This window comes from Montipora capricornis, chromosome 8 (genome assembly GCF_036669925.1).
Source record: "Montipora capricornis isolate CH-2021 chromosome 8, ASM3666992v2, whole genome shotgun sequence".
In the NCBI taxonomy this organism is placed as follows: domain Eukaryota; kingdom Metazoa; phylum Cnidaria; class Anthozoa; order Scleractinia; family Acroporidae; genus Montipora; species Montipora capricornis.
In genome coordinates, this window is record NC_090890.1 from 44,108,886 (window position 1) to 44,122,526 (window position 13,641).

General features: G+C 38.6%; 1 protein-coding gene and 1 long non-coding RNA gene across 3 annotated transcripts in view; one reads left to right on the forward strand and one right to left on the reverse strand.

The window, feature by feature from the left end:
• Positions 1–8,906, reverse strand: part of LOC138059698 (polycystin-1-like protein 2) — a 41,446-nt gene extending 32,540 nt beyond the window's left edge. The window contains exon 1 of one of the 2 annotated variants that reach the window (XM_068905307.1): positions 8,790–8,906. In XM_068905307.1, coding sequence (XP_068761408.1) covers positions 8,790–8,850 — 61 coding nt within the window. In that variant the 5' untranslated portion in view covers positions 8,851–8,906. Of the gene's footprint in view, positions 1–2,465; positions 2,550–8,789 lie in introns of those variants that run through there. The other variant, XM_068905308.1, reaches the window with a different exon arrangement.
• Positions 3,315–13,621, forward strand: LOC138059700 (uncharacterized). The gene is made up of 4 exons (XR_011134242.1): positions 3,315–3,697; positions 6,020–6,112; positions 10,969–11,047; positions 11,262–13,621. It is a non-coding gene; the product is annotated as an uncharacterized lncRNA (long non-coding RNA).
• Positions 13,622–13,641: the final 20 nt, after the last annotated feature.

Genomic DNA, 13,641 nt, shown 5'->3' on the forward strand with positions numbered 1-13,641 from the left:
ATCTCAGAGCTTTTTAGAAGGACACTGTTCATTGATGAATCTCCTTAGGAGGGCAGAGAAAGAGTGAGTTTTACTTACAACATCGAGCGGATAACGAATGGCACACTCACAGCAAGCGAAATACCGTGAATTAATTCGTTTCATTATAATATAAGTAAATAAATAAGAGAAATCTTTTTAAAACAGTTTGGCTTCAGTTTTCTTCTCCTGAGAGAGGGACCAAATCGTTGGTTTGCTGCCTTCGACTTTTTTCTTGCGATATTTTTGTCTTGATTTTTTTCATCGCTTTCAATTTTGACAGAACTGATCGGCCAGACCGGGCATTTGGAAGGACTAACTCTACAACGCCTTCAAATTAACACACTTAGAGGATGATATACACTCCTCCAGAAGAATGTGAGTATTTATCACGTAAGAGTTTCTTCAAATAGTTGCATTTTCTTTGTAAACTGACGGGTCAGGCCGGCCAGATCTGACAAAAGGAAAGCGCCATAAGATTCAGCGGTCTTTGGAAGTTAAAATCCCGAGTAAAATGTTTCAAGCACTAAGATGAGGATTTGCAGTCACCAGTAGCACACGACTAGGAGCGAGCAATTGCAACTAAGCTTATGTCACGGCAGTTTGAACAGACAGATCTATTTTTAGGCTACCTTTTCCGTATTCTGGTTATGTGACGCTGCAATGTGAGGTTAATTTCGTGCGATTGGTCAGTCATAGTACTCCTCCGGGAGTCTCATTCACGCAAAATTCAATCTAAAAATAAATGTCAAAACGCCGAGACACGAATATAGGGCTGTTGTTTGTTCATAGTCCGAGTTATCCTGCATTCATCTTAATTGTGTTGCTTGAAAGCCCTTGAATTGAATTGTAACGAGACCATAAGAGTAGTAATGTTACGATTGTCTCTAGGGACAGCCAAATTAAGTATGGGTCGTTCGAACGAGAGTCACAACAATAATTTATGCGAAATTGCAGGATTGGCTAACCGTAACCAGGAAAACGCTGTTTCCCGGGATTTTTTCCCTGGAAAGTGTTTCTAAAAATAACTAGGTCTGTCAAAACACCCGATCGAGATTTCTACAATTTGAGCAAGTAGCACATTTGGATGAAGGGGCGTTTCCTTTTCCATTTTATTAATTTTCAGCGTCTCATAATCCTGAAGTTCGAATTTCTTCTTTTCCTTCTTCCCCTTCAGGTATATGATAACTGCAGACCGCAGACTGCAGACAAATAGCGCTGACAAGCAGTATTCAATTCTGACATCAATGAATCCTCAACTCTGAGTACTGTAAGCAGAAGTTTGTTTTTTGAATGGCCTTTTTGTAAGCGCGTGGCCCTCAGGATGAAGAGAGTTCTGTAATCTCGTTCTAAAGTTAGCAAAAGACTTCATCTACAAGTTCAGTCGCAATTCACGGAAAAAACAATAGTCACCCAATGATCGTGTATTGTATTCGTGAACGCTAGATGAGAAACTAAAAAGTTCCTGAATATTCTTCAGTCCAAATTGTGAGAGGTACCCTGAACAAGGCTAGATATTAGCTATGATAATAAACATTTTCTTCTATCATGAATTTGTTGTGGAAAAGGTGTCTGGAACAAAGTGTTTGGAATTCAAGACGACTCGGTTTTTAATTAAGAATGTTTAAATTGGTTTCATGAAAAAGAAGCGGTTTTTTTGATGCGCTAACAAGGGTTCCTTGCATAGGTTTGAGTGAGTTTTTTATGCCACAAGTTATGGTAACTAGCGGTACAAATTGATTGGTGCTACTATTCTGTATTTTTAGTACTGTATTTCTGTATTTTTAATTACAATAGGCACTCCGGTGACACACAATTTCATTAACAGTTTATAATTAGGCGGTGCCTTGAGCCTCGCTCCATTTCTCTTGTTCGTGCTCTGTTATATAATAGTCTTCGACTGTTGTTTTCTGTCAAGTTCTGAGATATGTTGCTTTTTAAACTGTTGTAACGTGTTCCTCATAGTTTTCGTATTTCTGATTTTAAGTTGTGGTGCGCAAACCTCAACGGAACTTGTGCAAAAACCGAATCGTTCGAATAGGTAAAAGGTCGAAGAAAGGATATGCTAATGTAGGCACTGCGCAGGCGCGTTTTGCTTGCCAGGTGATACGTTCAGTTTGGTACCAAAGAATATAAAAATGCTTTAATTGTACCAGTGAATTAGCTGGTGGTTGGGGCTAGCTCGTTTGTTCAGACCTGTTGTTGTTTCAAAGGTACGTCGTGGAATAAAGAAGAGTCAACCGAAAGAGTGCTAGAGCTGATTTCTATGTTTTCCTCGAGGAGTCAGTTTCTGTAATTACAGCAAATTAGACCTTAAAACATTATCATAAATTCGCCCTTTAAAGTCCAGAGGCTGATATATGTACCAGACTGCTTTACTTTAATACCAGTGACCCCGCGCGATTAGTTAATAATTAATAAGTGCTAAATTCAAAACAAAGCCTTACCTTTTTGAAATATCATTTCTATCGCGGTATTATCTCGGTATTATTATTGTGAAGATGAGTCAAACCAAAAGAGTGCTGGAGTTGATTTGCATGATTCCCCCGAGAAGTCAGTCTTTCTAATTGCAGCAAATTAGACCTTCAAACACGACTTAATCGGCATCACACACATAAGACATGAAAATAAATAAACCACACATTGTTGCTTTAAGATTGGAGGCTTACTTATTTTGGGCTTGAAATCCTGTTCCAATTTCTTGCTTATTATAAATACTAGTTGAAGGATGATGCGAATCTTGTGACTAAAGTCACGCATCGCCTTTCACCCGCTTTGGCAGGTGCCTCTCTTGAATAGTAATATCCATGATAGTGTAAACAAAATTCAAATTTCAAAACCTTGTATAAGTTGTTACAAATTCAAGAGATCTGAAGCTCCATTAATTTGCTAATTTAATTTCTTCCGCTTTTATCAGAGTGTTGCTTTAATTTGTTTTTCCATTCTATTGTGCCCACTACTTCATTCAGTATCTTCAGTCAAACATTTCCCGTCCGGCTCTCTCTGTTTCAAAAATTTGGTTTTATCAACAGAGTTGATAATGGAAATTGGCCACCGTACAGAGATTCTAAAAGCTGACGCTTCGAGCGTTTGGAAGATGAATTTTTGTTCCAGATTCTTGCGGCTTTCCGTCGCACCTAGATGTAGGGAATGGCCGCAGATAGCCATGTGTTTTTTGGAGTAGTTAGGGAGATTAAAATGACGAGCGACAGGCTTAGATGCATCCTTGTCATTCTTCTCAACATCGCGAATGTATTCGCGGAATCGGTTACCTAGTCGTCTATCTGTCTCGTCAATGAATAATTTATTGCATAACTGACGAACAGGTTATGCAATAAATGACATTTGCGGAGGTAAATGTGAAACGATCGGTGATCACGGCTTTAGTGTTTATTTTAATTTTGCCGAGTGTGTTTGTAGTGATAAATCCAAACTTTGTGATTCTTTTGGCACAGTCCCCTTCAAGTTCTACAATTTGAGCAAGAGGCACATTTGGATGAAGGGGCGTTTCCTTTTCCATTTTATTAATTTTCAGCGTCTCATAATCCTGAAGTTCGAATTTCTTCTTTTCCTTCTTCCCCTTCAGGTGTATGATAACTGCAGACCGCAGACTGCAGACAAATAGCGCTGACAAGCAGTATTCAATTTTGACATCAATGAATCCTCAACTCTGAGTACTGTAAGCAGAAGTTTGTTTTTTTGAATGGCCTTTTTTTAAGTGCGTGGCCCTCAGGATGAAGAGAGTTCCGTAATCTCGTTCTAAAGTTAGCAAAAGACTTCATCTACAAGTTCAGTCGCGATTCACTGAAAAAACAATAGTCTTCCAATGATTTTGCTGATGATCGTGTATTGTATCCATGAACGCTAGATGAGAAAATAAAAAGTTCTTGAATATTCTTTAGTACAGATTGTGAGAGGTACCCTGAACAAGGCTAGATACTAGCTATGATGATAAACAGTTTCTTCTATCATGAATTTGTTGTGGAAAAGGTGTCTGGATGAAGTGTTTGGAATTCAAAACAACTCGGTTTTTAATTAAGAATGTTATATATTGGTTTCATGAAAAAGAAGCGGTTCTTTTGATGTGCTGACAAGGGTTCCTTGCATAGGTTTGAGTGAGTTTTTAACGCCACACGTTATTGTGACTAACGGTACAAATTGATTGGTACTATTATTCTGTATTTTTAGTACTGTATTTTTAATTACAATAGGCACTCCGGTGACACACAATTTCATTAACAGTTTATAGATTAGGCGGTGCCTTGAGCCTCGCTCCATTTCTCTCATTCGTGCTCTGTTATATAATAGTCTTCGACTGTTGTTTTCTGTCGAGTTCTGAGATATGTTTCTTTTTAAACTGTTGTAACGTGTTCCTCATAGTTTTCGTATTTCTGATTTTAAGTTGTGGTGCACAAACCTCAACGGAACTTGTGCAAAAACCGAATCGTTCGAATAGGTAAAAGGTCGAAGAAAGGATATGCTAATGTAGGCACTGCGCAGGCGCGTTTTGCTTGCCAGGTGATACGTTCAGTTCGGTACCAAAGAATATAAAAATGCTTTAATTGTACCAGTGAATTAGCTGGTGGTTGGAGCTAGCTCGTTTGTTCAGACCTGTTGTTGTTTCAAAGGTACGTCGTGGAATAAAGAAGAGTCAACCGAAAGAGTGCTAGAGCTGATTTCTATGTTTTCCTCGAGGAGTCAGTTTCTGTAATTACAGCAAATTAGACCTTAAAACATTATCATAAATTCGCCCTTTAAAGTCCAGAGGCTGATATATGTACCAGACTGCTTTACTTTAATACCAGTGACCCCGCGCGATTAGTTAATAATTAATAAGTGCTAAATTCAAAACAAAGCCTTACCTTTTTGAAATATCATTTCTATCGCGGTATTATCTCGGTATTATTATTGTGAAGATGAGTCAAACCAAAAGAGTGCTGGAGTTGATTTGCATGATTCCCCCGAGAAGTCAGTCTTTCTAATTGCAGCAAATTAGACCTTCAAACACGACTTAATCGGCATCACACACATAAGACATGAAAATAAATAAACCACACATTGTTGCTTTAAGATTGGAGGCTTACTTATTTTGGGCTTGAAATCCTGTTCCAATATCTTGCTTATTATAAATACTAGTTGAAGGATGATGCGAATCTTGTGACTAAAGTCACGCATCGCCTTTCAACCGCTTTGGCAGGTGCCTCTCTTGAATAGTAATATCCATGATAGTGTAAACAAAATTCAAATTTCAAAACCTTGTATAAGTTGTTACAAATTCAAGAGATCTGAAGCTCCATTAATTTGCTAATTTAATTTCTTCCGCTTTTATCAGAGTGTTGCTTTAATTTGTTTTTCCATTCTATTGTGCCCACTACTTCATTCAGTATCTTCAGTCAAACATTTCCCGTCCGGCTCTCTCTGTTTCAAAAATTTGGTTTTATCAACAGAGTTGATAATGGAAATTGGCCACCGTACAGAGATTCTAAAAGCTGACGCTTCGAGCGTTTGGAAGATGAATTTTTGTTCCAGATTCTTGCGGCTTTCCGTCGCACCTAGATGTAGGGAAAGGCCGCAGATAGCCATGTGTTTTTTGGAGTAGTTAGGGAGATTAAAATGACGAGCGACAGGCTTAGATGCATCCTTGTCATTCTTCTCAACATCGCGAATGTATTCGCGGAATCGGTTACCTAGTCGTCTATCTGTCTCGTCAATGAATAATTTATTGCATAACTGACGAACAGGTTATGCAATAAATGACATTTGCGGAGGTAAATGTGAAACGATCGGTGATCACGGCTTTAGTGTTTATTTTAATTTTGCCGAGTGTGTTTGTAGTGATAAATCCAAACTTTGTGATTCTTTTGGCACAGTCCCCTTCAAGTTCTACAATTTGAGCAAGAGGCACATTTGGATGAAGGGGCGTTTCCTTTTCCATTTTATTAATTTTCAGCGTCTCATAATCCTGAAGTTCGAATTTCTTCTTTTCCTTCTTCCCCTTCAGGTGTATGATAACTACAGACCGCAGACTGCAGACAAATAGCTCTGACAAGCAGTATTCAATTTTGACATCAATGAATCCTCAACTCTGAGTACTGTAAGCAGAAGTTTGTTTTTTTGAATGGCCTTTTTTTAAGTGCGTGGCCCTCAGGATGAAGAGAGTTCGTAATCTCGTTCCAAACTTAGCAAAAGACTTCAACTTTAAGTTCAGTTGCGATTCACTGAAAAAACAATAGTCACCCAATGATTTAGCTGATGATCGTGTATTGTATTCATGAACGCTAGATGAGAAACTAAAAAGTTCTTGAATATTCTTCAGTACAGATTGTGAGAGGTACTCTGAACAAGGCTAGATATTAGCTATGATTAATAAACATTTTCTTCTATCATGAATTTGTTGTGGAACAGGTGTACGGAACAAAATGTTTGGAATTCAAAACAACTCGGTTTTTAATTAAGAATGTTATATATTGGTTTCATGAAAAAGAAGCGGTTCTTTTGATGTGCTGACAAGGGTTCCTTGCATAGGTTTGAGTGAGTTTTTAACGCCACACGTTATTGTGACTAGCGGTTCAAATTGATTGGTACTATTATTCTGTATTTTTAGTACTGTATTTTTAATTACAATAGGCACTCCGGTGACACACAATTTCATTAACAGTTTATAGATTAGGCGGTGCCTTGAGCCTCGCTCCATTTCTCTTGTTCGTGCTCTGTTATATAATAGTCTTCGACTGTTGTTTTCTGTCGAGTTCTGAGATATGTTGCTTTTTAAACTGCTGTAACGTGTTCCTCATAGTTTTCGTATTTCTGATTTTAAGTTGTGGTGCGCAAACCTCAACGGAACTTGTGCAAAAACCGAATCGTTGGAATAGTTAAAAGGTCGAAGAAAGGATATGCTAATGTAGGCACTGCGCAGGCGCGTTTTGCTTGCCAGGTGATACGTTCAGTTCGGTACCAAAGAATATAAAAATGCTTTAATTGTACCAGTGAATTAGCTGGTGGTTGGAGCTAGCTCGTTTGTTCAGACCTGTTGTTGTTTCAAGGTACGTCGTGAAATAAAGAAGACTGAGTTAACCGAAAGAGTGCTAGGGTTGATTTCTATGATTTCCTCGAGGAATCAGTTTCTGTAATTACAGCAAATTAGACCCTAAAACATTATCATAAATTCGCCCTTAAAAGTCCAGAGGCTGATAAATGTACCAGACTGCTTTACTTTAATACCAGTGACCCCGCGCGATTGGATAACAATTAATAAGTGCTAAATTCAGAACAAAGCTTTACCTTTCTGAAACTGTCATTTCTATCGCGGTATTATCTCGGTATTATTTTTGTGAAGATGAGTCAAACCAAAAGAGTGCTAGAGTTGATTTGTATGATTCCCCCAGAGAAGACAGTCTTTCTAATTGCAGCAAATTAGACCTTCAAACACGACTTAATCGGCATCACACACATAAGACATGAAAATAAATAAACCACACATTGTTGCTTTAAGATTGGAGGCTTGATTTCTTTGAGCTTGAAATCTTGTTCCAATTTCTTGCTTATTATAAATACAAGTTGTAGGATATTGCGAATCTTGTGACTGAAGTCACGCATCGCCTTTCAACCGCGTTGGCAGGTGCCTCTCTTGAATAGTAATATCCATGATAGTTTAAACAAAATTCAACGTTTAAAACCTTGTAAGTTGCTACAAATTCAAGACACCTGAAGCTCTATTAATTTGCTAATTTCATCCGCTTCCAGCAAAGTGTTGCTTTAATTTGTGTTTCTTTTCTATTGTGCCCACTACTTCATTCAGTATCTTGAGTCGAATATTTGCCGTCCGGCTCTCTCTTTTTCAGTCAACTCGCACACCCTGGTGTATGGGGGACTTTAAAGCCCCAAAGATATTTTAATCAAGATAGCGAGACAGTGTGGCCCAGTGGTTAGAACGCTTGCCTTGAGATATGGAGATCCGCTCTGACCACTCGTTGAATTTGATCCTGGTAGTCCCTGGTTCTTCTCATAGCCAAATGGTTGGCCACCGGCAGGGTTGGGCTCGTAATAGTTGCTCTGTTCTACCGTTTTGTTGATTGTGTTTCAACGGCAACGACAACAGCACAAAACAATGGTTTAATTTTGTTAAAAGAGGAAAAAAGATCGTGCTGCAAGCATTTCAGCACTCATTTTTGCGGTACTCTGCACGACAAAGACGACATGAAATCACGAAATTTGAGGCTTTTATTAAACCTTTCCGGCATTCTTTAGTCTTAGTACCCACCCAAGACGACATCTACTTTTCCTCGTTTATGATCAGCCCATGAACTATGCACACACGAGAGTATGATATTGTACAAAATGCTTTCGGCGCTAAGGTCGGTTTTCACTGGAACGCTTTGCAAACTGTAAACGTTTAACCAACCATTTTGAATCGGGGCATGATTGGCCAATAACCCTGGCCGATAAACTGCTTTCACTGCATTCACTCAGTCGGAAAATAATCTGCAATAATCACATTTTTGTGTGCCATGGTAAGTCGTACAGTTTTTAAACATTTGGATTGGAACATTTTACGCTGATCATGATCTAAAAGGCAACAGAATCTGCTCCAAAGATCTTGTTGTACATATTTGATATTTATAACCCTAAGGATAGAACACTGTCACAGAGGCGTTAAAGAATGTGTATACTGGAAGCTCTGCTCTCATCTTTTAACTCCAGGCTTTTAGAACCGAAATTCAGCATGAAAATTTCTGAATCAGCTCTAATAGTTATAAACAAGCGGCACTCACCTTTGAACCAGAACAGCCAAATCGCTGTAAGCGACAAACACGGTTGAAATTTCCATACCATGTTGAAGGTTTCGTACACAAGTTGTGGAGACGACAATCTTTCTACAAGGTTATTTCTCGTAAGATTGCAGTCCCTACGAGAGTGGCAAGTCCTTGACAAAAGTCGAAAGCTCTTGCACAGGTTCCTTTCGCGTGACTTGATCGTTCCAACGATTTTAAATCCCACAATTGCTTGTCGTCATTGTAATGCAAATTCGTCTTTGCATAACTTTTTGAACATTCGTTCGACTCTCATTGGGTCACGAGTGTTTGTCATGTTTTTGTCTAATTGCCAGCCGCGCCTTTTCTTAGAAAAAAAAAATAAAAAAATAAAAATAAATGCTGTTGCTGCGACGATCACTCGAGCACTGACGCTGCATAAAGAATACAAGAATCTCGTCGAAGAATTAGCTTCTTTTTATTCGAAGACTTCTACCTCGTCTTCGGCGAATAAAGGTCTATTCCAATGACTTAGCTAGCCTATCCTATCGACTGTCAAGAATTGGAGACTTGTGAGTCGAGAGGAGTATCTCCAGTAACTATTTAGTTACTAATATTATTATCACTGAGTAAGTGTACTTCATGGTGGGATAAGTTTGAAGTCATACTGGATATGATGGTGGCTCCAATTGCATTTCTAGTCAGTACTCAAACAGATTAAAAAGTAGACTGCGTGTCGGGCGCTAGAAAAGGGAAGGAACGCGGGCTAATTAAAAGGTTGAAGTGTTTATTATTTTTTGTTTCTCTCCTTTGTTTATCTGCTTCACAAGAGAATCGTTGAATCGGCGCTATCGTTTGAGAGACTACTTGTGATTATGCAACACTACTGACGGAATTAATTTTCCCTTTTGTGCATGCTCTCACAAATTTGTCTCAAGAAAAGACTATAAGGAAAGGAGGATTAACTGCAGAATGCCCTAACACCTCGAGGCTATAAACTAAATTGGATGGATACGCGGATACGCAGTGGAAACACCGAGCTTAGTGGATACGCGGATACGCACTCGTTTTCCTGGTTCCCAGTCTTTCTCCTTTGTGATGCGCAAACTGAGCGAAGGACATTGATGTATATGTATTGCTCGTTCATAAAGCACAATGATCGAGTGAAAAAAAATGATGCATTACAAATTACTGTGCATTATACCTCATTCTTTAAGCGTGGCCTCAAGAACATTGCCTCGTTCTAGCTTCCATTTCATGGTTCGGTTAACTACACTTTTCTCGAAATAGCACAAGTTTACTGATTAACCCTAAGCGCGAGTTTCAGTGATTAGGCCTAAGCACTATTGCAAAATTTTAGCTTTCATTTTACGGTTCGGTTGACGAGATCGTGTGAAGAAGAAAGCACTGCAGTTACTCCGGGTCTTACCCACTGCGTACCCGCGTATCCACTCAGAAATATACTTACCTTATCTTTCAAGACAAAGAGGGTCTTACCCACTTCGTATCCTCGTATTCACTCAGAAGAAATAAACTTATCAGCTCTAAAGAAAGAGCGGGACTTAGATAAAATAAAAGAACAAAAACTTTGAAAACCATACACCGGTCGGCCGCCATGTTTACAAGTCGGTGCACAGGCCACCCGCGTCAAAGGTCAACACAAAAGTAACCGATCAAAAGGCTGAGACGACAATTCTTTTACTAGTGAAAACAAATCGTATGACCAATTAAAGCCGATACGACAACTTTTTACAAGTGAAGACATCATATGTCCTTTTTACTTCATAACAGAAATGTACGTAGATCTCTATACTTGTACATAATAAATACTCACGTTTTTGTCCGTCTCAAAGATGGTTATTTCACGTTGCTCTTTCTCAGAGTATGGCGCACGAAAATTTTTCTACCGGCATTGAAACAATATGATTATTTTCTTGCGTCGCCGCCGCTCCGATTTAAGCAATAGACCAGAAATTTGTATGGTTTATAGGCTGATAAACCATGCGGGGTATTGGAAGAACACGAGAAGAATCGTAAATCACGACCCGCAGAAGACGCGCGAAATTTCCATGAGTTTACTGGCACAATAAACCATAGCTGATTGACCAATCAGAGTGCATGCGCGCGAGCATTGATTAAGTTATTATATAAATATCTTTGAAACGTTCAGAATTTCACGTGTCACTTGCATGTGTTTCAGGGCATGAAGTGTTCATTCAATCTGTGTCGTGTTTGTTGTCGTGACCGCAGTGAAAAGGAAGAGCCCAAACATTGCTCAGGTAATGATGTATTATTTTCCGACTTTCTACCAATTGTTACGTTATTGTTGAATCACTGCATGGTATGACCTCCGTTTTCTCACCCTTACCAGACGCCGTGTGATTCGGTTTTGCCTTCGCGTCATTCATTTGTAGTCCACTCCACGACAGTCAGTGTTCGAGAATAACGAAAGAAAGAGCGATAAAAATCCGTTTATCGTACGTTGTTTTTTAGGACACCGAATCAAAACGTTGCGTTTGCGAGGAAACGATATCGACTGTAAAGATTTAAATTTCTGCTCTGAAAAGGACATGAAGGAATTAAAGTCAACAGAAACACTTGTAAGCTGACGCTGGCAAGAAAATAATCTACTCGAAGAGCATCGCAGAGATACCAACAACTCCCAGAGTCGGAAGTTAGTGAATATAGGGGTGAACGTTGCAATTAGACAGTCACGCATGCGATATAGCAGATGGACCATTACCTAGAGCTTGTACCTCCTAAAGTCCTGTGGCCATTGTTATTGTACACGCTATAGGCACGGCAATTCTGATCCATATAATGCTGTTTTGTCCTGAGCTTTTTAAACGGAAGACTTCTTTGAGCGAGCATTGTCATACTGCTTGACATTCAAGTTTTTGTTTTTCCTACCAATTTTATTGTATTTCAACGATATTGATCTCTGTTGATCAACTGTTTCTTTTATGTTTCAACCTGATAGGGTTCTAATAAGTGTCTTTTGCCGTATACATTTCAGAGTATTCGTTCTTAAAATAGGATATTTATTGTTAAACCTCAACCATCTCATTCATTTTCCAAGTGAGATGCTTGATAAGCAGGAGATTAATAAGAGATTTGTAATGGCTCTTCCTTGGTTCGCCATTGCAATTGCCATAAATATCTTCCGCCATTGGTTATCTATCACTTGGGAATAAAAACTAATTTTCATAACGCAGACCTCGTTTTTACAGAAGTGCTCTGTATTCTACAAATGATACTATGAGAATAAATAAATAAATAAATAAAGAAAAAAAGAAAGAAAGAAAGAAATCTGAGAAATAGCAGCTACTATTTAGCAAAAGGGAGTTGAAGCAAGAACAATGCCAAAACGTCACTCCAAAATGTAACTTAGAACTGTCGAAGTATTTAGCGATTATACCATCATGTTCACGTTGTACAAAACAGGCGCATTTTAAAAGTAAAGGTAGAAAATGAACAATTCGTTGCTCTATGCTCGCCTTATTGTTTTGTGGCTTATGGCAAAAAAATTCACTGAAATATGTTCTGGTGCAGCATGATTATTTTTCATTTTTTAACCAACAATATTGTTGTCACTTTGTGGCTTGGTCGTTGCTAGAAGGCGTTGTTGCTTAAACTCCCTAATTATAGAGTGTTTTCACGTGACGTCACGGCGGCCATGTTGGTGTCCCCAACTAATCCTCCGTGAATTGAGCTCATTTACAATACAAATGTTTTCTTTTGTTTTGGTGGAAAAAAAAGGTTACTGATGACGTGAGTGAAAACACTCTATTCCGTAGGTGCGCGTTCGATATGAGATGGGACTCGCTGTAACCAATCTCGTATCTAACACACTTTTTAGTAAATTTTAATAACCTCTAAGCATTTGGAAATTTCGCTTCGCGGCACAAGCGTTTCTGCTTGTCAACACTGGATGCGATCATACGGTTTACGAAGCCATTCATAACGCTAAAAACTCAGTATCCAATGTTGAAAATTGAATTATGTAAAATATACGAATAACACGAGCATTGCTAATAAAAATGCCTGTTTTTTGGTAGTAAGTCAAATGGTAAAAAAATTGTTCTTTTCAACAAATTCACAAAGCTCCATAGACTACCCAATTGTGGTAATCAGTATTACATTATTTTTAAGTACCCCAATAGCGGTGAAAACATTCGTGTTCTCACGAACTAATGACCCTCGTACCTGTGTAATTTCATTGGGTTTTTACCCGAGCGACTAACAAAAAGAAGTGGGAGGAAGAAACGTTGTGAAGGCTTTAGCTGGTGAGAACATTAATACTTTATCACGACTCCGCTTGCTTAGTCTACAATAAGTACCAAAAGGATTGAGACACTTTCCCCTTTTATTATAAGGTGGCTCAAACCAGTTTCAACACTTGAAAGAAACGTTCTTATTAGAAGGACTGACACTACAACACTTAACAGCAATGTTGGGGTACCATATCAAACACCAATGATTCGGTCATTTTTGTGACATAAAAGGTTACCGTGGCAACAGGAAAACCCTGCAAAAACACCCCATATTATGGCTTTAGCTGCTCATATCTCAAAAACGAACTTGGTGACCCCCATTTTTTTATTTTGGAATGTAAATAGCATGCGAGAATGAAACTTTCTGCAAAGTTTAAAAGAAGTCTGTGGAACGGATTCATAGCCATCTTAAATAATTGAAAATTTAAAGTAATTCTAAATCCGCTCCACAGAATTTTTTTAAACTTTGCAGAGAGTTTCGTTTTGGCCTGCGAATTACTTTTGTGCAATTAAAAATTGGGGTCACCGAGTTAGTTTTTCAGATATGAGCAACTAAAGCCAAAATACAGGGTGTTTTTGCAGGGCTTTCCTGTTGCCAT